Source organism: Monodelphis domestica, chromosome 1 (assembly GCF_027887165.1).
Source record: "Monodelphis domestica isolate mMonDom1 chromosome 1, mMonDom1.pri, whole genome shotgun sequence".
In the NCBI taxonomy this organism is placed as follows: Eukaryota; Metazoa; Chordata; class Mammalia; order Didelphimorphia; family Didelphidae; genus Monodelphis; species Monodelphis domestica.
The window spans coordinates 388,688,835-388,715,233 of NC_077227.1; the positions used below are offsets into that span (position 1 = coordinate 388,688,835).

The 26,399-nt window shown below is 49.1% G+C and overlaps 1 protein-coding gene across 6 annotated transcripts in view; it reads right to left on the reverse strand.

Annotated features, from left to right (window-relative positions):
• Window positions 1–250: 250 nt before the first annotated feature.
• The window catches only part of RNF44 (ring finger protein 44), a 31,720-nt gene continuing 5,571 nt past the window's right edge, over window positions 251–26,399 (reverse strand). For 2 of the 6 annotated variants that reach the window (XM_056811641.1, XM_056811642.1), the window contains exons 2-11: window positions 10,243–10,415; window positions 9,410–9,578; window positions 8,953–9,120; window positions 6,452–6,625; window positions 6,068–6,229; window positions 5,826–5,974; window positions 5,537–5,624; window positions 5,237–5,358; window positions 4,275–4,374; window positions 251–3,639 (exon numbers count right to left, since the gene is read on the reverse strand). In XM_056811641.1, the coding sequence (XP_056667619.1) occupies window positions 3,577–3,639; window positions 4,275–4,374; window positions 5,237–5,358; window positions 5,537–5,624; window positions 5,826–5,974; window positions 6,068–6,229; window positions 6,452–6,625; window positions 8,953–9,120; window positions 9,410–9,578; window positions 10,243–10,349 (1,302 nt within the window). In that variant the 5' untranslated portion in view covers window positions 10,350–10,415 and the 3' untranslated portion in view covers window positions 251–3,576. Of the gene's footprint in view, window positions 3,640–4,274; window positions 4,375–5,236; window positions 5,359–5,536; window positions 5,625–5,825; window positions 5,975–6,067; window positions 6,230–6,451; window positions 6,626–8,952; window positions 9,121–9,409; window positions 9,627–10,242; window positions 10,416–21,825; window positions 22,026–26,399 lie in introns of those variants that run through there. The other 4 variants (XM_056811637.1, XM_056811639.1, XM_056811640.1 and 1 more) reach the window with 3 other exon arrangements.

Genomic DNA, 26,399 nt, shown 5'->3' on the forward strand with positions numbered 1-26,399 from the left:
AAAATGGGTCATCTTGGGAGGTGCCAAGTTCCCCATCCCTGGAGGTCATAGAACAGAGGCTAAACCACTTATTAGGACAAAGTAGTAGAGATTCCTGTGCAGCTAGGAGTTGAAGAGAAGCCTTCTGAATAGGCCTCTGCCCTTGGAGAGTAAAATGTCCATCCAGCCAATCCCCTCAATTGACAGGAGTCAAAGCTCCAGAGAGCCCAGCCGCCCCTCCCAGTTATACACACACTCACCAACACGGGGGTGCGCGATCTGTATTGGTATACATCATACATTTATTAGTGAATATCCCTGTTAAATCAGCCACAACATTAAAAAAAATAATGATTGCACTACTTGGTCAAGCAGAACTAGCAACTTTCCTTTTAAAAAAAGTACAAATCTGTTAAAAATTTCAATCAGTATCCACATATATAATACAACATACTAGTTATGGTAAATGCTACAAACCAAGATGGGTCCAATGGAATGGAAGAGAACAAAATTGAAACCACACGTTTAGAGCTTTTAAGAACCATTTTTTTCTCTATATATTAGCATTTTTTTTTTCAAATACATACATGGGGAAAATGAGGTAACTGTAAAATGTGCAAGTAACAGAGCCAAAAAAAATTATATATATATATTTATATATATATATATATATAGATACTTATATATATATATAAAAACTTTCTAACACAGAACACGGGCCCCAGGCGGGGCGGGTGGGCAAGAGGGGCTGGCCCTCGGCCGCCGGGCCCGGGGGTGCGAGAACTTAAAACAGTAAACAATGCACCATCCCCACCACAGGAAATCATTGGTAACAGTGGCATCTACAGCGCGGTCAGCAAATCACAAACATCCTAAATATTGGTTTTTCTCCTTTTTTTTTCTCTTTTTCAAGGATCTCTTTTAAATTTTTTTTATGTTTTGTTTTTCTAGCTGCTCATCGGGATAAATTCTGCAGCCCAGGAGCTGTGAGCCTTTCGATCCGCCTGCCAGGGAACCGTAAGGGGGCAGGGAGGGGGTGGGTCAGACTCCTTGAGGGGCTTGCCTTTCGGGGTCCAGGGTGGGGGTTAGGGGCGGGGAGTGAAACAGATGGGTTTCTCAACACTGTTGGCTATAAATATAGAAATGTCACCTGGCATAATATATACAGTAAGACTTTGGGTTCTCTGTGGCAAGCGGTGGGGGTAGGGAGGAGAGGAGCTGGTCCCAGAGTTCTGGGACACAGCAGATGGACCCCACCCGGGCCAAGGGGGAGGGCCACTATGTTTAAGAGAACTCGGTGTTTGGGCCATTCCTGAGGCAACAGGAGCCTGGGGAAGGGGAGGCTGAGAGGGGCAGCCTGCTCGGATGTGCCAGGCCCTACACGCAGTTCGCTTTGCAGGTGGTGTCCTGGGGAGCTGGGGGTGGGGGTAGAGAAGAAGAGGTGGGACTGAGGAGAGGGTCTGGGTTGGCTGCCAAGGAGGCACCATGCTGTTCCCCAAAGATGGTCCCCTAAGCCAGGAGGGAGACAAGATTGCTGCCTCAGAATGGGGATAGCCACCTCAAGAAGAGGGGTGTTGGGCTCTCTTCCCACCCTCCACCCCCCAGAGGGCAGCTGAGCTAGCTCATCTCTCCTGACTATGGGGATCCTTGAAGCTACAGGCCTGATCACACTGGGGGAGGAGGGCATTGTGAGCTTCAAGTCTCAATCATCAACCCTTCTCTCCCCAGGGCCAGGAAGCTCCCCAACCTCACTCCTCAGTTTTTCCACCCTGGCTATGTAAAGAGAGGGGGAACAGGAGGATAAGATGCCTGGAACGGCTTCGGGTCCTGGTCAGGCGTCTGTGGACATGTGCAGTACAATGCATGGCAGTTATTGGCTGAGCATAGACACCCTGCCCCGGCCCCATGCCCCATGCCTGCCCCACAGTTGGCTGGGCTGGGTTAGGCTGGCCTGGGCACACACGCATGCATATTATTGGTGAACATTTACACAGGTTACAGGGTTAGGGGGAGGGCTTCCTCCTCATCTTCCTTGCGCTAATGCTAACACCTGGTTTTTGTTTTAAACCCCAAAAGAAACAAAAATGGGGGGGGGGGCAAACAAACAAATAAAACACCCCACACACGATTTTGGAAAAAAACTGCTGCTTAACACATCATGCAAAAAGGTCAGGAAGAAATCTAGGAGCTAGGGACAGCTCTCCTCTCTCCTCCTGCCCCTGCCTTGAGCCCCTCGACATGTCCTGGAGGACTGGGCGGCCCTCCCCATGCACCATTCCCATTCAGGGACGGGCCCAGGGCACACATTCTCCTGGGGCAAGGGAATGCCCCGGCTCACCTTGAGAGGAAAGGAAGGCCTCCCCTCCTCTAGCGTTTTGCTGTCTGTTGGTTGCCCCAAGATGGACAATCTTTCCAGCTGCCTCCAGAGCCAGCCTGGATTCTCTACTGCCCTGGAGCTGGGGGGAGGGTGTTGAGGCTGGGCTGGGCTGGAATGTAGTGACTGGGGAGAAGGGGAGGGAGTGAGGATGATGTTCAGCTCTCCTATACCTCCTTTCTCCTTCCTTCCTCCATCTCCCAGCTGGGTAATCCTAGGGGTAGGGAAGGCATAGGGCCTTCCTGCCCCAATCCAAGGGCCCAGAGGAGGTGCAAGGATGGGTGAGAACAGACTTCTCCTTTCCGAACCCAAGGCCATGACGGGGAGGAGGGAATCCTCCAGAGCTGTGGCTGCTGCAGGGAGTGGGGAAGTCTTCCCCTGCCTGCCCCAGCACTGTCCTGCCCCATGGGCAAGGGAGAGAGACAAGACATTTCTGCAGCTATCTCCTCTGGTCCCCAGAAACTAGGCAGACAGGCAGGCAGGTTGCTGGCCAGAATCAACCCCATTTCAGTGCAAAAGAAAAGTTCATCGGGACAGACAGGAACCCAGTGGCATCGACCTTGCCACACTGGCTTGGGCCCTATTCCCTGTGGGGCAGACCCCAACACCTGTCTGTCAATGCTTGGGGGGAGGGACGGCCTGCGCCCCATCTGACCACCAGGTCCTCCACGTTCTCTTGCATTCTTTGCAAGGAGGAGGAAGAGAGGGAGGGAGGAAACCAGGTGCTCCTCTGGTGGAGTGGGGAAGGGGAAGCCAGCCGGTGCGGAGGGGCAGCAGCCTCCAGATCTCTGAGGATGCCCTGCCCTGAGGGAGGGAGGGGAGGACTGGGGTAGAGGGGAGAGAAACAAGAGGCAAAATGAGACAGACCCGAGCAGGAAACTCCATGAGTTTCAAATACTGAGGCAGCCCCGCGGTGGCGGCAGTGGCAGCAGTGGGAGGAGGCGGGAGGAGTCTTTGGAGGCTGGTAAACATGTGGGTAGCAGCTCTTCTCCTCAAGGGCAGGACTGGCCAAAGCCCAGACCCCACTCTGGGGGAACAGGTGGCTACGGCCTGGCCTGGCCCAGAGTGGGTGGGAGTCCAGGGTCTGACACTGTCCGGCTTCTTAGCCAATCCAAGGAGGGGCTCTGGGGAAACAAGGGAGGGGGGTACAGAGCTTGGGCCCCTCCCCCACTCCTGGGCCATGTGCCCAAGATCCTCTGGGCCTCCAGGGCTGTGGACCGAGCTCACTCGGCCTCCCGGTGCACTTCTGAGGCATCTGCCCGGCAGATGGGGCAGGTCCTGTTTGCCTGAAGGGGGCAGAGAAAGACCAAGAAAGCCCATTAGGGACTGAAGGGCTGCAGGTGTATGAGAGAGAGAGAGAGAGAGAGAGAAAGGGAGGGAGGGAGGGAGGAAAGGAGAGAGAGAGAGAGAGAGAAAGAGAGAGGGAGAAAGTGTGTGAGTGTGTCTATCTGTCTGTCTCCGTGGTCTCTGTCTGCCTATGCCAACATCAGTAGGCTCTATGCTGTCAGTCTGTCGGTTCCTTCTGTGGCATTTTCCTTTTGCTCCATAGCGCTGGTCTGCCTGCAAAGTCAATGTTTCTTTCCCATCAGTGAGAGGCAGTGGAAAGAGCCCTGGCTTTGGAATCAGGACCAGAGGTAGCCCTTCCTTTCCACAGGCTTCAATGTCCTCTGTAAAATGAGGGTCTGAACCCCATGGCCTCTAGGATCCTTCCCAGCTATCAACCATGAGCTCATTCTCAGGTCCCCTCACTGGCCCAGGGGTCACAAGAGTGTATATGAAACTCCCCAAAAGGAGCCCGAGTCTGATAAAGTTCCACTCTCTTGTACCTCCTTCTCCCAAGGGAGTAACTAAAGGTGGGGAAGGTGGCCAGGGTCTCCTTGCTCAACCCAAGGCCCAGGGAGGTATGGCCCCATATATTCACCTTTAACCACTTGTCAACACACTTGGCATGGAACTCGTGGTTACAGGGGAGGACTCGGAGAAGCTGCCGGGCCTCAAAGTCACTGAAGCAGACGACGCACCTGCCGGAGAGAGAGAGCCAGTTTACCGTAACTTCAGGGCCAAGTAGTCAAGAAAGGTAAGGTGCCTGGGTTAGATGGCTATGTCCATTCCCAGCTCTAGTTCATAGGGCCATGCCTAATGCCAGCATTCATTCCAGCTAAGGATGGAAACCGAGCCACAGGCAGGACAACCTGGAGGAGGAGTGAGGAAGGACTTGCCTGCAGTGAGAGCCTGTTGTAGCAGTGTGTTGGCTTACTTATTGGGCTACTTTGAAGGAAGGGAAGAATAAACATTTCTTAGGCATCCGCCATGTGCCAGGCACTTTACGTGCTACGTGCTTTACAAACATGAGCTCATTAGATCTTCACAAGTCTGTAAGGTAGGTATTATTATCACTCTCATTTTATAGTTGAAAAAACTTAGAAAGAAGTTAGGTGACTTGCTGGAGGGTTATATACCTACTAAATATCTGAGGCTGGATTGGTACTCTTGAGGTCATCCTGACTCTAGGCCCAGTGTTCTGTCCACTGGGCCACGTAGCTGTCTTAGACAGGTCCCTTTTCTCTGGGCCTTCATATTCTCCCTTGTGAGCCCTGTAAGGTTCCCACCAGTTCTGATTCTTTATTCTGTAGTTAAGTCTACACTGTACATATTGGATGATCTGAGGAGCTCTGCTCAGGTAGATCAGGAAGGGATGAGCTAGGGGGATTTCTGAGTAACCTGCTCGAAGACACCCAGGATTCTTTTCTACTCTGCTATGCTGACAAGGGTTGAGGCCCTCAAAAGAACTTCTTTTTCTCCATTTCAAAGACCTGTCCCTAGAAAGGAGAAGATGGGGGCTCTGTCTTCTCCCCATGGCCCCAGCCTCATCAGGACACTTACAGAGTCTGCTCTGACTGGTGGCTCTCAGGGTTGAATCGGTAGGACGGAAGCTGTTCTATGTCGGCTTTGGTGAGTCCCCTGGGCTTGGCCTCTCCCAGCCTCTCTGCCAGGTTCAGTAATGCCTGTGGGGGGTGCAGCAGAGAAAGAAGAGGTGACCAGGGAAAGATGAGGACCTGGGTATAGGTGCAGAGCTAGCATGGTGCCTTTTGCTTCCCCTTTCCATTCCTGGAGAATTGGGGAGCCCCCTTCATCCCCTGACCCCATATGGGAACCACATGTATCCGGGGCCCTAGATCCAACCTCATAATTCTCCATCTCCACATCATCCACATCCAGGTCCAGGCTGATCGTGGGGCCCACAGCCGTTGGGGACATGGGAAGCATTGAGCTAGGAAGAGAGGGGCTTATGAGTGCTTGAGGTCTTAATGTGTCAAGAGACAGGAGTCAAGGAGGTGCTGAGGAAGCCTAGTGAGGAACAGAGGGTTAGGTCCTCAGGCCTCAGGGGATGGTCCAGGAACTTTGTTTTTATGGTTCCAAAAGAGTTAGTCCCCAATAATGGAGAGATCAGTGGGGACTGCTGAGTACTTACAGGAAATATGGTAGAAAGCTGGGGTAATAGGTTGGTGGTGGGGGTGGCGGCGGCGGTGGTGGGGGTGGTGGCGGTGGCGGCGGGGGTAGAGGCTGTTGCAGTCGGTATCTCTGAGTGCTTAGCCTCCTGGGCATCATATGAGGGTATGGCTGCAAAACAGGGCCCAAATCACTACAGACTACTAGGAAGGGGACCTCCCACCTGGGCCAGTGCCATTCTTCCCCTAGCCTCCTCTTACTCACCACGCCAAATGGCAGTTCCTGGTGCAGAGGCTCATGAGGGAGGTAATGCAAGGGAACAGATGGGGAGAGGGCTGGGGTATGGTGGGAGGCAGGGTATGTGAAGCCCCCAATGGGGTGCTGCTCCCCTCGAAGGTCCACATCATTGTCTATCCTCTGCAAGGGCTAGAGAGAAACCAAGAGTGGGTGGGGATGAGATAGTGGGAGAAGGGGACAAAGATAAGGTCTCCAGTAAAGTGAAGAAAAAAAAAGTGGGGAGACAGGAAACTGAAGGTTTCTGGAGGGGTAGGGAGCTACAAGTCTGGGCTTCCAAGCCAGGAACTGGCTCTCACCCCTTGGCTTAGACCATGGGCAAAGAAATTGCATCCCTCCCCTGCCCACACTCACCATTCGAGGGTGCTGAGGTTGGAGGGGGACAAACTGGCCCAGCGGTGCCATGTGGGTGGCCTGGTGGGGTGGTCCTGGTGGTGGTGGGTGCAGGATATAATGGTCACTGGAGATGAGGGGGGGGAACGCCTGGTAGGAGACGGGGAGCTGTTGCATGGCACACGCCTGGATCAACTACAAGAGAGAAAGATGGATGGAGAGATGCCTGGGCTACGTGAGGGCAGGGGCCCTCTTCTCAGGGCCCCATTCCAGGCTAGGATGGTCAGGGGGCACACGACAGGGATGGGGAGAGGGTTTGTATTACAGGATTTAGAGTTGGAGAAGACCTAAGAGACTGTTTAGTTTAACCCCCTCATGTTTTTACCTAAGGTGCAAATGATTCACAACATCAGGAACACATGATTTTATCAATGGAAATTACATTAAAGATGAGGCATTACCATACACCTTGCTGCTACACCCTGAGGACTACTTAGTGTTTCCTTCTGCCCTGAAGCTGAACTCTCCAATGCATAACTCCCCTTCTTACACTGTAAACTTCCTGGGCACAAGGCATGTCTCAATTTTCTAATATCCTCAGTGCTTAGCAAAAGTAATCATTTAATTAATGCTTTTTCCTTTGTTCATGAGAAACTTGAAGCCCAGAAGGAAAAATCATTTCCTCAAGGTTATACTGAAAGTAGTAGAGATGAGGTTCGAATCCAGGATCTCTGGCTTGAAATCTAATAATTTATCAAATGTTAGGACTCCAACCCCCCCCAGGATTACCTGGGCAGATTTGATTCTGATGTCCCTTTTCTGAATGCCTTGATTCCCCAGAAAGACTCCAGAGGGCCAGAAAAGACACAATTTAATAATCAAAGCAATGTGCAGATGTCAGAGAACCAAAGAATCTCAGAGATGAAGGGACCTGGATAGGGGGTGTAGAAGGAGCATTTGGTCCAGCTCCTACCTGAGCAGGGCAACTCCCTACAGCCTTCTCCACACATGGCTTCTCTCTGCTCATCTGTACTTTGGTAAAAGCCATCTCTTACCCACAGAGCTCTATGCCCTCTTCTCTGACTCTCCTAACCTCAGCACAGCAGCTCAGGCTGCTCTGTCCAGCCATCAATGAATGACCTCCTAACTACCAGATCTAATGGTCTCTGCCTTCCCAACCCTCATCCTTCTTGTCCTCTCTGCAGCCTCTGACACTGCTGCCTGCTTTCTCCTCACTCTCACATCTCTTCCTACTTGTCTGCTTGCTCTTTCTCAGCCTCAATCTTCATCCAGCGCATACCCACTTACTGTGAGTGTCTCCCAGGGCTCTCTCCTGGGCCCTCTCCTCCTCTCTCTAGACTATATCACTTGATGATTTCTTCAGCATACATGAGTTCAACAATGATCATCTTTATGCAGATAATTCCCAGATCTATTTTTTCAGCCTTAGTCTCTTTCTTGAACTCAAGTTCTGCATCACGAATGGCATGTTTATTTTGAACAAGAACCATCCCTTGTCTATGTTCCCTTCTGTTCACTCCCACCCATCACCCCAGTGTAGGCTTTTATTGACCCTCACCTGGACAATTGTTTCTTCTTCTCTTTTCTACATCACAGTCCCTCCTACAGCCACCAGTGATTTTCTTAAAGGCAGGTGTGCCCACGTGACACCCCACCCCTATCCTCGCTCAGTGAGCTCCAGAGGTTCCCTGTTTGGTATTTAAAGTTATGACGTGGTTCTTTCCTCCCCACTCCAGCATATCTTGACCAAGGCGAACCCTACTGGCTTACTTGCTGCTTCTCACACTCAGGCCCTGGCCGTGTCTTTGTACTAGTCCCTCATGCTGGAAGGTTCTTGATTCTGACATCCTAGAACTTCTGGCTTCCTTTCAAGACTCCATTCAGATGCCACCTTCAGTAGGAGGCCTTTGCTGGTCCCCTCAGCTGCACGTGCCCATATATGCACAGACACAGAGACACAGACACACAGACATACATACATACATACATACATGCATACTACTCCCAGCAGAATATATATTTCTTGAGGGCAACTTGTTTTTTTGTATCTCCAGTGCCCTTGCACAGTGTCTGGCAAATGGCAGGTGCTCAATCAATGCTTGCTGATTAATTAGGGGGAACCTACTGCCTCCTGAGAGTGCCCATCCTACTTTTGTATAATTCTGATTCTTAGGAAGCTTTTCCTTAAGTTGAAACTATCTTGCAAAGATCATTTAGTAATAAGTATCAAGGGTGAAGATTCTATGGCAGACCCTCAGTCTAAGCTGAGCCTCTTTCCCTAATGGAATTCAGCTCCCCTCCTTCCCACAAAGCCTTAATCAGACTTGGGGAGTCCCAGCGGGATGGCCTGGGCCCAGAGCAGGGAATACCAAGGCCAGAACCTACACAGCCTTGGTCCAGCTCTCCCACTCTGACTCCATCCCAGGCAATTTGTGTTCTCTTCCCTCCCCCCATCAAGGGCATTGGTCCCTCAGGCTGGAATCACAGACACGTTCACTCACAGGGGGTGGAAGGCAGCAGAGGGGGTAATGCTGCCCGCTGAACATCACGGAGCATGCTGGGAGCTGCTGCGTGTTGCACCCAGGGATATGCTGACCCGTGTGGAGGGGGAAGCCTTGGGTCGTTACCGTGGTGACTGTGTAGGACAGAGGGACAGCCCCCTGGTGCACCTGAGAAAGGAAGACAACAAGAGGCAGCCCTCAGAACACCGGTCCCCAGGCTGGTGGCTTCATCTTATGGCTGAGGAGCCTGAGGCCAGCTGGGTTCTAGTGCCTCACCCCATGGGCACACAGGATTGGCCAGTTCCCAGGCCGGTGTTCTTCCCCAACACTTTAACTTCTCCTTTTCCCCTGGACTGCCCTCCCTGGAGATGCCAGGGTCTGAGGTTGGATGCTTTCCTCTCCTCTCAGGGGATGGGGACAATGGGCACCCTCCTCCCCACCCCCTGATCTACCCTACCTGCTCGTGGAGATCAACCATGAATGGGGTCTGCTGGGCAGCCGGGTGGAGCATTCGGGGTGATGTGCCGGCGAGGGCAAAGGCTCGAGGCTCCTCTATGGGGAGGTGCTGAGGCTGCAGCTGGGGGGGGAATGCCGTCGACAGGAAGCTTTCATCCTGGGTGAGGAAGCTGGGCAAAGGGTGGTCTCGTTGTCCCCACTGGTGCCAGGCAGGGGGGCTGCATCACAGAGAGGAGGCCCAGCTAGGACCACCTCATCTCTGGGGGGATGCTCGGGACAGGGGAATGGCTATAAGAGGCTAAGGCTGGAGACTGCTTTCTTTCTTCCCCCCCCATGACTCCTAAGGTTCCCCTCCTATGGGAGCAGGGGGCTGGTGCCTTCTGAATGCCCAGTTCTCAGAGATTCTACCTCTTTTTAAAGTAGACTCAGGGCAAGAGGGGGAACCAAGGTCACTGACCCCATTGGAGGAACCTTCTAGATGCACAGAATTGAGAGCTGGAAGGAAACTTACAGATTCATGGCTTAGAGAAAGTAGGCGCTGGGCAGGGCTGTGACTTCTCAAAGGTCACAAAATCCATCAGGGGCACAGCTAGGAGTAAGGCCCAGGTGTCTCGATCCTTCTTTAGGGAATTCAGAGCAGGAATATACTTTGAAGGGCATCTAAGGCCCCAAGAGTTTAGGGACTTGCCCAGGGTCACAAAATTGTAAGAACTAGGATCTGAACCTGGGTCTTCTGATTCCCAATTTAATGATCTATCTGACCACTCCCCTGTGTCCCCTCTGGGGTCACCAGTGCTGAGCACTTTCTGTGGCGAGAAGGATCAGGGCTCTTACCTTCGCCTGAGGTGTGCTGGGGTACTGCAAGGTCCCCCGGAGAGTCGGTGCTGGTTGAAGGGGGCTGAGGGTGGCCGCCTATTCACTACCAGTTCCCATGGTCGCATTGGTGACGTCGGGAAGGTGGGAGAAAGAGCTGGACCTCAGTAGTGGGGTAGAGGGAAGGGCCAGATCTATAAGAAGGAAGGAGAGCAATAAGGTGGAGCCCAGGCCTGGCAGCGGAGGCCACAAGCAGCAGCTGCCCCAGCTCCCAGTGCTGCTCTGGGCACAGGAGCACACAGACAGGGAGGAGCCTTCCCCAGATGCTTCTGGGTTAGAAATCATAAGAGCTCTCAAGGAGGGCTGAAGCCAGGAGGCCTAGTTTCAAATTCTAGCTCTGGTACTGTCTAACTTCATGACCTTGGGCAACTCACTGTCCCTTGAACCTTAGTTTCTTTCTTTGTAAAATGGAGATAACACTTGCAAGATCTACCTCACAAGCCTGAAATGATGCAAGCACTTTGGAAACCATAAAACATTACAGAAATGGGGGGTGGGGGGGGGGGGGTGGAGGAGGAGTCATTACTATTCTTCCTGGGGGAAACAGCAAAAGGAGGAGCCCTTGGGTCCTCCTCCATTCTCATCAGCACATTCACCGAGTCCTCTTACTAGATTTATATAGTGCTTTAAAATCATAAGATCCAGAGGGAAAAGAGACCCTGGGGAATCATCTAGTCCATAGGCCTTCTTTTTTAAAAAGGAGAAATCAAGGGGGCAGCTGGGTAGCTCAATGGATTTGAGAGCCAGGCCTAGAAAAAGAAGGTCCTGGGTTCAAATCTGGCCCCAGACACTTCCTAGCTGTGTGACCCTGGACAAGTCACTTAACCCCCCCACTGCCTAGCCCTTACTGCTCTTTTGCCTTAGAACCAATATACAGTATTGATTCTAAGATGGAAGGTGAGGGTTATTTAAAAAAAAAAGGAAATCAAATCCAGAGGAGGGAGTGACTTGCTCAGGGTCACAAAGCTCCTAAGTAGCAAAGTTGTGGTCCAAATCCAAGTTCTCTGAAAGTCACTACAGCCTTTTGGGAAAACTGAGATTCAGGTAGGGAAGGAGATTTGTACAAGTTCATAGAAGTTAAAAGATCAGATAGAAGGAACTAGAACTGCTCTCTTTGCGCCCCCAAGACCTCCCATTAAGGATGAGATTCTCTGACCCCACCAGAATGACTTTCTCTTTGGTTCCAAACTCTTATTTAATTTGTTTGTGTGCATATTGCCTGCCAGTAGAAATGGCTTTGGAGTGGATCAGTTCTACTTTTCTTTATATTCCCCAGCATAGGCCTGCTTGGCACATAGTGGGTTGCTTCCTCAATGTTAGCTAAATTCACTACAAACACATTATGGTGCAGGGGTAGAGGGGCTACCTGGGAATCTCTGTCTCTGATACATCCTGGCTACTCAGAAACCAAACTCTGAAGGCTCCTCCTTCCCTCCCCCGAGTTGGAGAGAAGTTCAGGCCCGTGCTCCAAGAGGGTCCCTTTGCAACCAGACCTCCATAACCTTGTAAGATTCCCTTATTGCAAGAGGGGGGCATTGAACTAGATGTTTTCTTCAGGGTCTTTGCAGTTTGCATTCTATGACACTAAACCCCAGAGTATTCTCTGAGAACTCAGCCTCCTTCTTTATCAAACAGGAGGGCCAAAGAAGATGGGAATGGGAGGTGACAAAGAGAGAGGAAAGGTGCTGTCATTCCTGGGGTCATGGGCCTGGCTTGGCAGATGGTCTTAAATGGACTGAATTTTCTTATTCTGCTCTGGATGGGAACCCTGACAACTTGGTTTTGGAGGAGTCTTGAGGGTCATGAGCCCCAGCTCCGCCACAGGGTTTCTTCATATTAATGGGCCTTCAAGTCAACCAGTGAGTCCTGGGCTTGGGTGACATGGGTTGGAATCCTCACCCTTTCCCTGACTTGCTGTGTCAACTTGGGCAGATTATAAATCCGGATTTCCTTTTTATAAAGAAGGGCCTCCCGGGTCTATGATCAGTTCTTTGGCCGTGATGTCTTCTCTCCTGAGAGTCTGCTCTGGGTTTGGGTGTGCTGTGGGGAAGCCGGGAAGGCTCTATTCCAAGGACTCTCCTGCTTTCCCTTGTTTCCCTACCCCCAGAGAATTCACCTACCTGCCTTCCCAGAGGTCTCTGCATGAGAGAGCAGAATGGGAGAGTAGAAGCAGCAATGGTCTAACAATCTAGAACTCTGAGTTCAAGTTCTAGCTCAGGCATGGCACTGTGTGACTTACAAGTCACTTCTTTCCTTTTTTTAAAAAAATATTTATACTTTATTTTTTCCAGTTACATGTAATAACAAATTTTAAACATTCATTTTCTAAAATTTGCAGGCTACTTCTCCAGAGCCTGTTTCTTCCTTCCATCAAATGAAGAGGTTTTACTTGATGGTCTTTCAGGCCTCCCTAAACCCTGCGTTTCTGAGTTTTGTACCTTTGGCTTAAGAGTCAGGAGATTTTGAGTCCCAGACTTTATACTTCCTAGCTGGGTCACTGGGAGAAAAGCACGTTGTAAACCTTCAAATGATAAAGAATGATAAATGATAAAGATAAACCAGAGATGCTATGGCTGCCTGGAAGAGACTTCTGGGTTTAGAGAAGCAGAGCAGAGGTGACTAGCCACTCTTCCCTTCCCTATCATACAGGTCTACAACAAGTGGTAGAGTTGAACTTAAGGACAAGCTGCCTGTTGGGAGAGGGAGAGAGTGTCTGTGCCTTAGTAGTAGGGGAAGTGGGAAAAGATCCAAGGACTGAAATGGGAAATGCTGAGGCCCTATTGAAGCTAGCCAACCTGACTCTGTTAGAGGATCTGAGAGATGAAGTCTGGAAGGTATCTTAAGAGATCATCTATATCAGAGGTGTCCAATTCTCTTTCAGTGAAACCAAAATGTAATTGGGAGGGGGCTGGGGAGTGGGGGCAGCTGGGTGCCTCAATGGATTGAGAACTGGGCCTAGAGATGGGAGGTTCTGGGTTCAAATGTGACCTCAGACACTTCCCAGCTGTGTGACCCTGGGCAAGTCACTTAATTCCAATTGCCTAGGCCTTACTGCTCTTGTGCCTTAGAACCAATACCTGGTATTCATTCTAAGATAGAAGGTAAAGATGAAAAAAATTGTTTAAATGTAATTGAGAGATGTTAAACAAAATAAATAAAAACGTAATACAACATAATACAATCTTTTTCTATTTGAATTTGATAATGCAACCTTGACAATCATCCCTAGCACATGTACATAAACAGAGGCCTAGGGTCTGAGGCAGGTAGATGACTTGGTGGATAGAGCACCAGACCTGGAGTCAGGAAGATTCATTTTCCTGCATTCATATCTGACCTCAGACACTCACTGAGCTGTGTGACCCTGGGCAAGTCACTTCACCCTTTTTGCCTCAGTTTCCTCATCTGTCAAATGAGCTGGAGAAGGAAATAGCAAACCACTTCAGTATCTCTGCCAAGAATAGGCCCAGACCTGACTGAAAATGTCTGAACAACCAGCAAGAGTCTGGGTTGAGGAGGTAAAAAGAGTGACCCCTCCTGCTCCTCAACAGTGTAGAATAACAGTCCATTAGCCTTAGGCCTGAATAGCTTCCAAGGTTTGTTTCCAAAGTTGAAGGCTGACCTGGAAGATGCTGTAGTTGCTGGCCCTGGCTGAGGGCAGTCATGTAGAATGCTCATCTATAACAGAAGAATCTCGAGTGGCTTCATAGTGACTTGCTTTTAAAATGTATTATCACTCATATTTTATTGAATTTTCTTTTGCTAAATATTTCCCAATCATATTTTAACCTGGTTGGAGTGTAGGAGCCATGCAGAGTTTGCCACCTTTAATCTAGTCCAGGGTCCTCATTTTGCAGATGAAGAAGCCTGAATCCCAGAGAGGTCAAGTGTCAGATCCAGGCTAACTTCAGTGCTCTTTTCATATTTCATTTCACCACTCCTCCCAGATGTAAATTTAGGGCAAATTCATGGCCACTTTGCTTTGCCCTAGGTAAGCAGTTTGCAAACTCAGAGCTTGGGCACGTTTCGGTTCTCCTAATTCCCCCCTCTCCTCTCAATGACACAGGTGCCCTTGGCTAAAAACACAAACAGCTTCATCCTACACTTCAATCCAACCATAGAAGAGTGAGGTGAAGGGAGAAGGTGGCAGAGGGAAGCCTTAAGTCATCTGGGGGCACTGAAGAAATGTGTCCACCTCAGCAGCTTCCCCATCAGCAACAGGAGTCTGGACTCCTGGGCAGGAGGGGGTGTTGGGGTGGCCCAGGAGCCCAGTTCCTAAATGCTCCTTTGAGTGAATCTCTGGGGCCCATATAACCTGTCCTAGCCATTAGAGGTATCTCAAGCTGGACGGCTGCCTTGGGAGGTAGCTGCCTGTCCTGAATGAAAAAGCTGTTGGACAAAGAAACTGGCAGATGGCCACTGAGTTAATAACCTTTAATGAGAAGCCCTAGAATCTATTGCTCTTTCAGGCATAAGGCTAAGGCAGCGTGTTCCACTTAGCTGCTGAGGTGGAGGGACCACACCTCTTTCCGTTCCACCTTAGAACCCCAAGTGTGTGTTTATGTTTGTAAGTTGGGTTTGATTGCCAGGGCTGGAAGGGTACTTGGGAATCATCCAGTATAATCCTTTGCCAATCTCATGGGAGTACTTGAACCCAGACCTCCAAACTCCCAAGCTAGTTCTTTTCACAGGAGCTACTCCTTTTTTGCACCAATAAGGGAGCATTTCCTTCCAGAAAAGGGGTAGAACCTGTCTTTTAACATGTCTTCATTCAAGAAGCAACAGGCATTTATTTATTAAACATTTGCCATATGCCAGGCCCTAGGCTATATGCCAGGGACACACAAAAACAAAACCAAAATAACCCTTGTCCTCAGCGCTTACATTTTCTGGGGATCAAACAGTATGAACATGGATGAGTAAATAAAAAGTAAATACAAAATACTTTTGTGGGAGGAGGGGCTAGTAACTGAGAAGATGGAAAAAAAGTGAGCCTGGAAAGAACTGCCAGGTTTTTAAGAGGCAGAAAAGGAGGGAGTGGCTCCAGGTATGAGGAAATGGATGGAAGATGGAATAAGAGATGAGAGGAACCGAAAAAAGCCATTTTGGATAGAGTCGAGTCCATGAGACTACTAGGCCCCAAACACAGAAAGATGGGCTCTCACGTCTCAAATGCCAAAAGAATGAGTTTGTATTTGATCCTAGAGGGTATAAATAGGTAGGGAAATCACTGGAGTTTCTTGGGCAGGGGCAGGAGGTGGTCAGATCTCTGCTTCAGGAATGATAAAATTGCTGGCTATAGGAAAGATTGATTAGAAAGGGGAAGAAACTACAGGTACCAAGACCAAGTACTGCAAGAGACCTGGTGAGAGGCGAGGAGAATCTGAACTATGATTCTGGCTCACATAAGTGGAAAGAAGATGGTTTTCTAAGTGACTGGTTAAAAGTCAGTTGGCTACTGTGAAGGACTTAACTATTCTGATAATTCAAGGATCGAAGACAACTCCAAGGGCCCCATGATGAAGAATGCCATCATCACCACCGAAGGAACTGTCGAAGTCTGAATGAAGATTGAAGTGGGCTGTTTTCTGCTTAATTTGCCTGTGAGTTTCTTCTTGTAAGTGTGATACGTGTCTTCTTGCACAACATGATGAATATGGATATGTGTGTTGCATGATAGCACTGGTTAACCTATATCAGATTTCTGGCCATCTTAGGGAGGCCAGAGGAGGGAGGAGAGTTTGGATTCAGAAAACAAATGTTAAAAATTGTCTCTACGTGTAATTGGGGCAAAAATACAATTAAAAAAATTCCTTTAAAGTGAGTTGCGTGCATACTCGGAACCAGAGGCTTCCAATACCAATGTCTCACCAACTTCAAATGGAACCCCAAACCCAATGTCTCCAGGGACCTCCCCACCCCTGCAATTGCTGCTGTTGTTCCCTACGCTTGAAGGCCCACAAATTGGCCATGCACTCACAGTAGAAAACATGCTGAACTCGAGTTAGAAGCCTTGGGTTAATGTCCCAGGCCAGCACTTCTTCGCTATGAGACGTGGACAAGTGCCTTTTCTCTGGGCCTTAGCCACCTCATCTATAAAATAAATGTTTGTGAAATTTAAATGAATATGGCTGTTGGGGCTCAGGGATCCCAGCAGTTCGGTTCTGACGATCTGTGAGGCAGTGGCAGAACCCAGGTCTCCTGCCTCTAAGGTCAGGGCTCGATCTACCAACTGCGAGTTCTCAAGGCAAGACTCTCAGGGGTTTGGGTTCAGCCGTTCATTCAGTCACAACCATTTAGTGGAGTGAGAGAAGATAAATTCAAAAGAGTCTAAGAAAGAATGGCTCAATAGTGGGGATAAGCAGCATTACAGAAACCAAGGGAGGACAGAAGCCAGGAGGAGTGTGGTCAGAAGGGTCAAGGAGCATGAAGATGGAGAATGGCTAAATCCAGTGAAAAGCCTTTCTAAGTGGAGGCCAAGAGGGTTGAAGTTGAAAGAGTGGTGAGTGAGGAGCAGTGACTGCTTTAAGAGTTTAACAGCAAAAGAGAATATAGGACAATAGCCTGAGGAGAGAGCAGGCTCAAAGGAAGAAGGTTTTTATTTTATTTTATACACTAGGGTAGAAGTACCATGTTTGTACAGCAGCAGGCAGGAAAAACTGATAACAAGGAGTAGGAAGGAACGACTAAGGGGCAGGCTTCACGCTGTAAGGGCTGAGACTATAGCAAAGTTAGTTTGTTACCTTAGTGTGAACTGTCATTTCCCAGATCCAAAGCAAAAAAGGAAGGGGCACAGGTGAAGATGTAGTGGAGTTCAAATCTGGCCTCAGATACCTCCTAGCCATGTGACCCTGGGTAAGTCATTAAACTTCTGTTTGCCAGTTTCCTTATCTCTAAAAACGGGTGGTAATAATAGCTCTGGAGGTGGGGGGCTTGTGAGGATCAAATGAAATATAAAGAGCTTAGCACAGTGCCTGGGGGCATTGTAAGGGAAAAAGAAATGTTAGTTATAATTATTCTGAAGTAGTGAGTCAAAGAAAGAATGATCCAAGTATAATGGCGTTGATTTTTTCAGTCAAGTCAGAGGTGACAGTTATCTTCTGAAAATGTTTGTTAGAGTGGCCTTGAGAAGGGAAGAAAAGACCCAGCGTACCCACTGCACAGAGCACGAGAGCCAATCAGCTACTATGTAGCAGCTGCGGCCAGGAGATTAAAGACCATGGACTTGTTTTGGAAGCAGGGAACAGATTGGGAACTTTCTCAGCAGTTCAGGAGTGGGGCGAAAAGGTGGAGGCTGGGAGCCACAGAGGGTTAGGGACTGGTAGGGCCTGAGCCAAGTTTAGTGGAGGAAGAAGCCACCCGAAGGCAAAAAACTGAGACTGGAATCTTAACTCCTAGCAGTGTGCCAATGACTAGGAAACCGAATCCAAGTGCCTGCCTGCCTTCTGAGACCCCCTTCAATTTATCCTGTCTCTATCTTGTTTGTCCATATTGTTGTTGATGAAGATCGTGTCTCCCCTATTAGACTGTAAAGTCCTTAACACTGGCCACAAGGAAGCAGGTGGGTAGGAGCAGAGAGGTAGCTCAGTAGATAAAAGAGCCAGGCCTAAATAGGGGAGGTGCTGGGTTCAAATTTGGCCACAGGCTCTTCCTAGTTGTATGACCCTCAGCAAGTCAACCCCCATTGCTTAGCCCTTATTCTTCTACCTTGGAACCAATACTCAATATCAATTCTAAGATAGAAGGTAAGGGTTAAAAAAAAAACACTGGGAAGGACTGTTTTTTGCCTTTCTTTGTACCCTCATGACACATAGTAGCTGCTTAATAAACGGTAGCTAACTTGACTGGCTAAATACCTCTTTTTTCTGAACCCCATCTTCCTCCTCTGTCATATGGGGATAATTCTTTCTCTACCACTAAACGCAGAGTTGCTGAGATGAAAACACTTTGTAAAATGCGCCAGAAACAGGAGCCAGGATTAATATGTCTATTTCTAAATCCTCTTTGCTTTTTATTCACACTCAACCAACCTTCACCCCATGGCAACCAAGTTGGGGGAGGGAAGAGAGCTCAGCAGAAAGAAATTCACAGATAATAAGAGAATGCTGTTTTAGCCAATGATTTTTCTTCCTTCTTCTCCCACACTTCTCCTTGTGGCTGGCCTTGGAGGGAAAAGCCCTGGCCTAGGAGTTAAGACTCCCAGCTAGTCCTGGCTCTACCCCTCACTCACACATCAGTAAAGGCAGAAAGGCCTTGAAAGATTGGGGAGGCCAATCCTCTCTTTCTGCAGAGGAGGAAACTAAGAGCCCAGAGCATGGAAGGGAATCATCCAAGGTCACACAGCAGCAAAGCGAGGTCTTCTGACTTCAAATATAGGGCTTTCTTTGCCAAACTGTGCTACCTCACTGAGTGACATTGGAAAAATCAGTCCATTAGTTACAAGACATTTATTAAATGCCTACTATGTGGCAGGCATGGGGCTAAGGGATAGGGATACAAAGGAAAGCCAAGAGTCTCTGGACCCTTAGGGAGCTTACAATTTAATGGGAGAGGATAACATGCAAATAACTATGTACAATCAATAAGTCTCTATGTAAATTGGGGGTAGACTCAGAGAGAAGATTAAGGAGGACTGGGAAAGACTCCTTGCTGAAAGTGAAAACTTTAGATGAGATTTGATGAAAGCCAAGGAAGCCAGGAGGTGATGAAGAGGGAGCGCATTCAAGGAAAAAGGGTCAGACACAAGAATGCTTGGAATAGGAAGTTGAATGCCACATCTGAGGAACAAAGAGAAAATCACTTCTCCTTTCTGGGCCTAAGTCTCCTGATTCTTTACAATTCAAGGAGATGGGATAGAGTCTGAGAACCCAAAGATAAAAGCCATCTTTGGGAGAATCATAAGCTGTCCCCACCAGGACAGAAAAGACAAGACTGCTCATTGGAGTCCAAACTAGTCTAAAAGGAACAAGAGGGTCAAGGTCTGGGCTTGTCTGCTTGAGTGTTTAAGTACCCTAGAAGAAAATAAAGAATCAAGCAAGGAGTGATCAAAAGAAAAAAAGCAGACTAGCTCTGGTGTCAGTGTATTTGGGTTTAATTCCCAGTTCTGGTGCTTACTACTTTTGTGACCTTGGGCAAATCACTTGACCTCTTTGGGCCTCAGTTTCTTCATCTGTAAAATGAGGGGTTTGTCTAGATGGCCTTTGAGACCATTTTTTGCTCTAGACCTATGACCTTGTCCTCTGGTTCTAGAGATCCTGCCAGACCTTCCCCATGGGAGTTTTCATTTTCTCCTTTGATTCTCACAACAAAAGATGTGGTCATTTGCTCTTCTCATTGTACAGGTGCAGGAACTGAGGCCAAAGTTACAGAAAGGGATGGTGGCAGAGATTAGACCACCTATCTCCTGATTTCTCAAAATATGAAAGATGTTGGAAGTCATCTTTTTTAAGATGAGGAAACTAGGAAATAATTTGCTTAAGTATATAGTATTATTACATAGTTGATAAGTGTCAGACCTGGGGCTGGTGACCCTTAATACTATTCCCAAAGGCAAGTTGTCAAGAGTTTCCATCCAGAGCAGTATAAGAAAACTCAATCCCTATAATTTATTGAAGTGACTGAGAAGCTGACCAGACCCTTTGAAAGAACTATTGTAGTCACTCAATCCCCTGGACCCCTTTGGCAACTATGATGGAGACTAAGGACCCATGAATGAGTTTCAGTCACAAAGCATGAATGTCTACCATATGACACTGAAGTCTAAGAGTCTAACCACCTGTGTTTTAGCCAAGGGTCTGGCACTGACATACTGCTTTACCTGGGCATTCAAACACTCCTCAAACCTCAGTTTCCTTCTCTATGAGATGGAACCTCATAATACTCACTCTTCCTACCAGGCTTTTTAAATCAGTAGACCTGGATTGAATTTCCAGCTCTGGCAGTCACTAAGTGTGACCCTTTCTGGTCTCAGCTTCCTCAACAGTAAAACCAGGGGGTTCAATTATAGATGAGCTTTGAAATCCCTTCCACCTCTGACAATTGGGGGGTACTTACTATAGGTTCAAGAAAAAAGGAAGCTATGTACCCCTTACAAATACATAGAATTTCAGATCTGGAAGAATTTTGGAATATTTAATCTAAATATGGGCTGAACAGAAATCTCCTGTCCAACATTCCCTAGGGATCATCTAGCCTCTAAATCAACACTTCTAAGGAGACCCTGGTACTACCAGATGACTGATTCCAAGTGCTTTAAATTTAGTATTAATCTGCTTCTTCACAAACCCATTCTAGTTCTGACCCCTGGGGCCAAAAATTTAAAGACATCTATCAAGGCCTATCCATACTGGTTATAGAGTCCGCAAAGTGGAGTCTACAGAAGAGGATTATTATGATCTTGTTAGGAGTTCTTCCAATTCTACCAGGATTTTAGATTATGACAATGAATCCACACACCAACTCTGCCAAAGTTGTCAAGAAAATAACGCCCATTTAGACGACCCTTCAAGGCTCACACAATACTTTTCCTTCGATTAGGAGGATGGAGTAAATAGTGCAAACATTATTCTCATATTTCAAAAGAGAAAACAGACCAAGAGAGGGAAAGGAACTTGCCTAAGGTCACAGAGCAAGTTAGAGGCTGAGTCGGGGCTGGAACACAGGTCTTAGCTCCCCCAATCCAATGCTCCTTCTACCGAATCAGAAACTGGACTCGTGTTCAAAGCAGGAGAGGGTAGAGTCAGGCACTAGGGGATCACTACTTCTTTATCTCCTCCCAAACTCAGCCCTTCTAATTCTCGGATATTAACGACCTCCTCCAGTCCGTCCCCCCCACCCCCCCACTCCGGGCTTCTGTGACACAGATGGGGGTGGGGGAGATGGTGGCAATCCAAACCGCCTTCCCGGGGGAGGCGGCTCTCACCAGCCTACATCAAGATCTCCCGGTGCCTAGGCCTTTGTGCTAAGGACTGGGCAGAGTCCGGCACCCTGGGGCGGGGAGCAGGAGAGGGTGGCGAAGGTGCCCTGGGGGTCGGGGCCCGGACAGAGGGAGCTGTGGCTTTAAGAGCCGCGGCTCGAAGACCATGTGCTCGGCGTCAAACAAAAGCAACAAACAAAGGAGCGGGAGGCGGCGGCGGCTGCGCTCCGGACGGTTACATTTCCTCGCAGACCAGGGGGGAGGGGGCCAAAAGGAAAAGGGGAGAACGCCTCTCAATACACCCTCTGTGCCCAGCTCCAGAAGTCGGGGTGACTACGGCTTCCCTGCCCGGCCTCGCTTCTGCCAGGGTCGATGGTGGAGGGAGGAAGGGAGAGGATGAAGTGGGAATTCCCTCCCTTCTCCCCCCCCCCCAGGATGGGACCAACTTTGACTCTCCGGCCCTACCCCCCCCCCCCGCGACCCACCACGCATCTGGAATTAACCCCTAAAAGGCCAAGCCACAATGCCCCATCCTGCCCCAGGGCAAGGGCTCTTAGGGGGCTGGAGCTCCAGAGGCTAGGAGGAAAGGGGCAGTAAACAGAGGGAGGGGAGTGGGTGAGCTCACTCACCTGCGGAACCGAGAGGCCAAGCGAGGCGAGACGAAGCGGCCGTTCAGCCTCTCGGCTGCAGCCCCGGGGCCGCTTCCCTTTGTTCCCGAGCCTGGACGGCTGGATCCGGCCCGAGAGCGGAGCGAGGCTTGGGGCGCAGCTCGGCCCCTTTAAGAACCCCCGCCCTGCGGAACAATGTCTACCGCCCTCCCCTCACCCCTCACCCCCGCCCCCCCGCCGGGCTTCTTCCGGCGACTCTTTGTTTTCTCCGACGACCGCGTCGCCCCCCTTTCCCCCCCACCCCGAGCAAGCCCGGGGCTGGGGCCGGGGGGCAGCGGGCCGCGGGCCGATCCCCAGCCGGGGCCGCCGCCACCGCCGCCTCCTGATCCCTGTTCCGGGGTAACTGGCCCTTTAAGAACTGTCCGCGGCGGCGGCAGCGGGGGGATGGAACGAACCAAACATTTGATTCACAACATTCGGGGGCCGCGAGCGCAGCGGCGGGAGCGCGCGCCAGGGCTCGCGGGAGACGGGAGAAGGAAAGGACGCGGGAACGCGCCAGGCTCTAAGACTCCCCGCCTCCTGCTCCACTCCTCCCCACTGTGTGTGGGAGGGCTCTGGACCCCTCCCCCTCCTCATGGAGCACGTGATTCCTGGGCCCGCCATTTTGGGGCAGGGGGAGTTTTTATTCCCCCCCCCCCCGTCCCCCCCCCCCCCCCCCCCCGGCCCCCTTATTTTTCCTGGTCCACTTGCAAGCTAGGACGGGCGGATTGTTCGGTACCCATTAAGCAACTAATAGATTCAGAGTTGGAAGAGGTTAGGCTACATTCTTAACCATCAAATCTAACTTATTTTACGAAGTGGGGCAACTGAGGCCTAGAGTTCTGAGCGAGGAAAATAAATTGCCCAAGGTCACACAAGTCAGTGGAAGGGCTGGGATTTAATTTAGTTCATCAAATGTCTTAAATAATCTACTGTAGGTAAATGGAGGCTCATTGCCATGAAAACCTAAGCTTTGTCAGAAGGGTCATGAGGGAAAAAGGGGATGTAATCATTAAGGGGATAGGGAAATAATGGGGGCGTTAATTGTGGCATCCTTTTCTTGCAAACCCTGGTGGTTGTCTGTGAAGGACTTCCAGTGCTAAAAAGAGGGCCATGAAAGGGAGTTATATAGTACTAGTTAACACAGATCTGGAACAGACCTCAGATCATCTAGTCCAGTGCCTTCACCGTACAAACTAAGCCCACACAATTTAAATTACTTAAATTTACTTGCTCAAGACAGCAACTCTCAGAGCCATGACACAAACCCACCTCCTCTGACTCTGCAGTCAGTTCTCCTTCCACTTCACATGGTTCAGTGGCCTTGGAAGTATTTTGAAAAGAATTTGGGTTACTTATTACCTAGGCAAGTTACTCTAGGTCTATCCTTGAGTGTAAAGTTAAAGATAGAGGTTATGTGATTTAAAATGTTCCTTCAAGCTATCAAGAGGGCCAGACACTGGTTCTTGCATGTTAATTTCTAGAGTTCCTTCCAGCTATTACAAACAACCTTTAATATTGTAAGACTTACAAGACACACAACTTCCTCGTGGCAGGTAGTATCTATGTCCCTTAGAAGAAAGGCTCACAAGAGAACTAGCTCAGAGGTCACAGTGTCTTGAATTGATTCAATGGGATCTTGCATCTATCTTACAATATTTATTTCATTCAAAATGATGATGTAATCAAAGAAGGGGCAGGATTTTCTCTTGGCGTCAGCCTGACTTAGTAGGGCCCAAGTGTTGCCCAATGGGGAGTGGAAACTCCAAAAGCCAAGTGGCCTGGAAGTGTCATTTATAGCGATGACGTCACTTTGGGCTGCGCTGCACTGCGATGACGTCAGACTAACCCAGAGTTACTTCTCCACTTCAGTGTTTACAGCAGGGCCCCTTTAAGAAAAAGAACCTGGGGCACGGCCAATGAGAGACTCTAGATGCAAATGAGTTAACGTCTACCTAATGTGGATTGGCTGTACCAAGGATTAGGTCACAATTTTATCTTCTCTCTTCTATTCCTCCACCCCCTACCCCGGTTTATAGTGGGCGAACCCAACGAAGAGGAGGAGCCGAAAAACTTTGTGAGCCTAAGCCCCAAGGCAGAGGCGCGGGGACAGGACGGAGCCGGAGCCGGAGCCGGAGCCGGAGTCGAGCCTAGCGTAGCCGAGCCTAGCCCAGCCCAGCCCGGCTTAGCTTAGTTTAGTTTAGCCTAGCCTAGCCTAGCCTAGTCCAGCCCAGCCCAGCCCAGCGTGCTAGCTCAGCTCTACTCTCCGACTCGGTCGGGGGCCTTCCGCTGCGGGCGGAGCTTCTGTGCGTATGGTGAGGTCTCTCCAGAAAGTGGCCTTGGAGACCATCTAGTCTAAGCTACTAATTTTTACGAAGAAAAAAGAGAATGAGAGAGAATGAGGCTTGCCCAGGGTCAACGAGCAAGCGGGGTGGGTGGCAGAACCTTAACTGGAACCCAGAGGTCCCCACGCCCATCTGGCCAGGCCAGGGGCCCTCTCTGGGGAGTGGAGCTGGCCTGTGGCCATAAGCCTTGGCCTTACCCCCAGTTCCCAGAGAAGCTTTCTGAGCAACCCTCCCTCTGCACCTGCCAGCCCTACTCATGGCTTCCCAGGCTATAATTGGTGAAAGAAATCAGTCCTAGTCGTGCTGCTGTTCCAGCCCGCCTCCCCCATCCTCATGTTAAAGATATCACTCTTAGAAAATACATCTGGACTTAGAAAATACATCTGGACTTAGAAAATACATTTGGATAAATACACCCTTAGAAAATACATTTGGAGAGAGTTTGAATATCACTAACATGTAGTAGCAGAGTGACCTAACAAGTGACCTTGGGGTAAGTCACTTCCCTTCCCAGTGGCAAACTTTTCTCCTCAAAGCACCGTCCCTGCCCATTCATATTTTATGTCCTAAGGTCCTTCCCATTTTTGATATTCTATGTTCTGAGGTCCCTTCCAAGTCTCACTTTTTCTGAGTTCTAGGATCTGAAGTCCTTTCCTGTGCACCCCACTCAAGTTTGCTTCCTCCATGGGATCCTGACCCAGTAATTGATTGATTGATCCTTTGCTTCTGCAAATCTAAAAAACAGAGCCTAGCCCAGTGATTGATTTCATTGTTATATCAGACTCTCTCTACCAATGTAGGTCCAGCACCCTCTAGGCTTAGTTTTAGAGTTGCCTAGAGAGCACTGAGAGATTGACTTTGCCCAAGGTCACTTAGCCAGAATGTATCAAGAGTTGTGATTTGAACCCTAGGACTTTCTCACTGATTCAGGGCCAGCTTTTTATCCCCCTCTCCATACTATTTTTCTGTATGTGTATATTTAAGATGTGTACTTCAGTTGTATAATTTTTTCTCTTAACTTTGCCCAAGTTACATCAAATCTGAACTCTGATTGCCCTTCAAGTCTCCATAACCTGCCACTTCCCTACCTAGCCAGCCTCAATTTTGCTTCTGAGTTAACACTGTATACTCCAGGAGTACTGAAGGGAGGGCCTGGGCTCAATGTATTCTAAGAGCCCTTCCAACCAAAGATCAGGGGAACCAGAAGCCAGTTCAGCTAAAAGGATTCAGAGAAGCAACAAAGGACTGGATCTGATCTCACAACCATCAACACTACTTGCTCCCACAGTTTGTTATGTGATATATGGGAGTCCCAGAACAGCTAATCTTTGAGTCCTAAGGAGGACAAATACTTATGAATAGCCACCTGATGATATCAAGCCCTGGTAATGGCACAAGGGAAGGGGAGACCACTCTATTGACCTCCCAATCTTTTCTCTCCTGCAGCCATGCCAGGTCACAAAGCCCAGCTTATCATAGGACTTGTACATTCTTATAACTTATGTTTTTGTTTTAACACTCTCCATACCAAAACTGGTCCATTTCAACCATCTTGTGGCTTTATCATGCACTTCTTGGTACCCTAAATACTCTTGTGGGTCTGATGTAATTCATCAATTCCTTCCCTAAATAGTCTTGCAGGGGTAAGAGCTATGGAGGGAATTTCCCTGTGCAGCACAAGATCTGGAGTTGGGAGGCACCATAAAGATCATTCAGTATAATTCCCTCATTTTACAAGATGGAGAACTCCGGGAAAAGGGAAGCAGACTGGGGCTCAGATCCAAGGAATATCCAACCACTAGTATCAGTACTCATTTCAAAGATAAGGTTAGTGAAGTAGGTCCAGAGAGGGAAATGTTTTTGTTCTCTGTTCCTTGACCCTGCTAAAGTCCTTGCCAGCTCTAACATCCTATGTTATTTATATATGTTATATATGATTTGGCACTCATTTCCCCCACTCTAATCCAGACCAGTTTCACTGGTCACAATCTAGTCTCATTTGGGATTTCTTTATGTCAGTGTTCATCACCTGAGAAATCTCAGGGATTACTCCAGTAGTACTCTGAGAGCCTGGATGTTCTGGCGAGACTAGTGCTACCATTCACTGTATAGGTTTATTTATTTATTTATTTTTTGTGGGGAAGGAAGGAAGGAAGGGTGCAGGGAGAAAAACAGCAAGACCAGGTGCCTGGTGTTGGAAGGGGCTAGCCT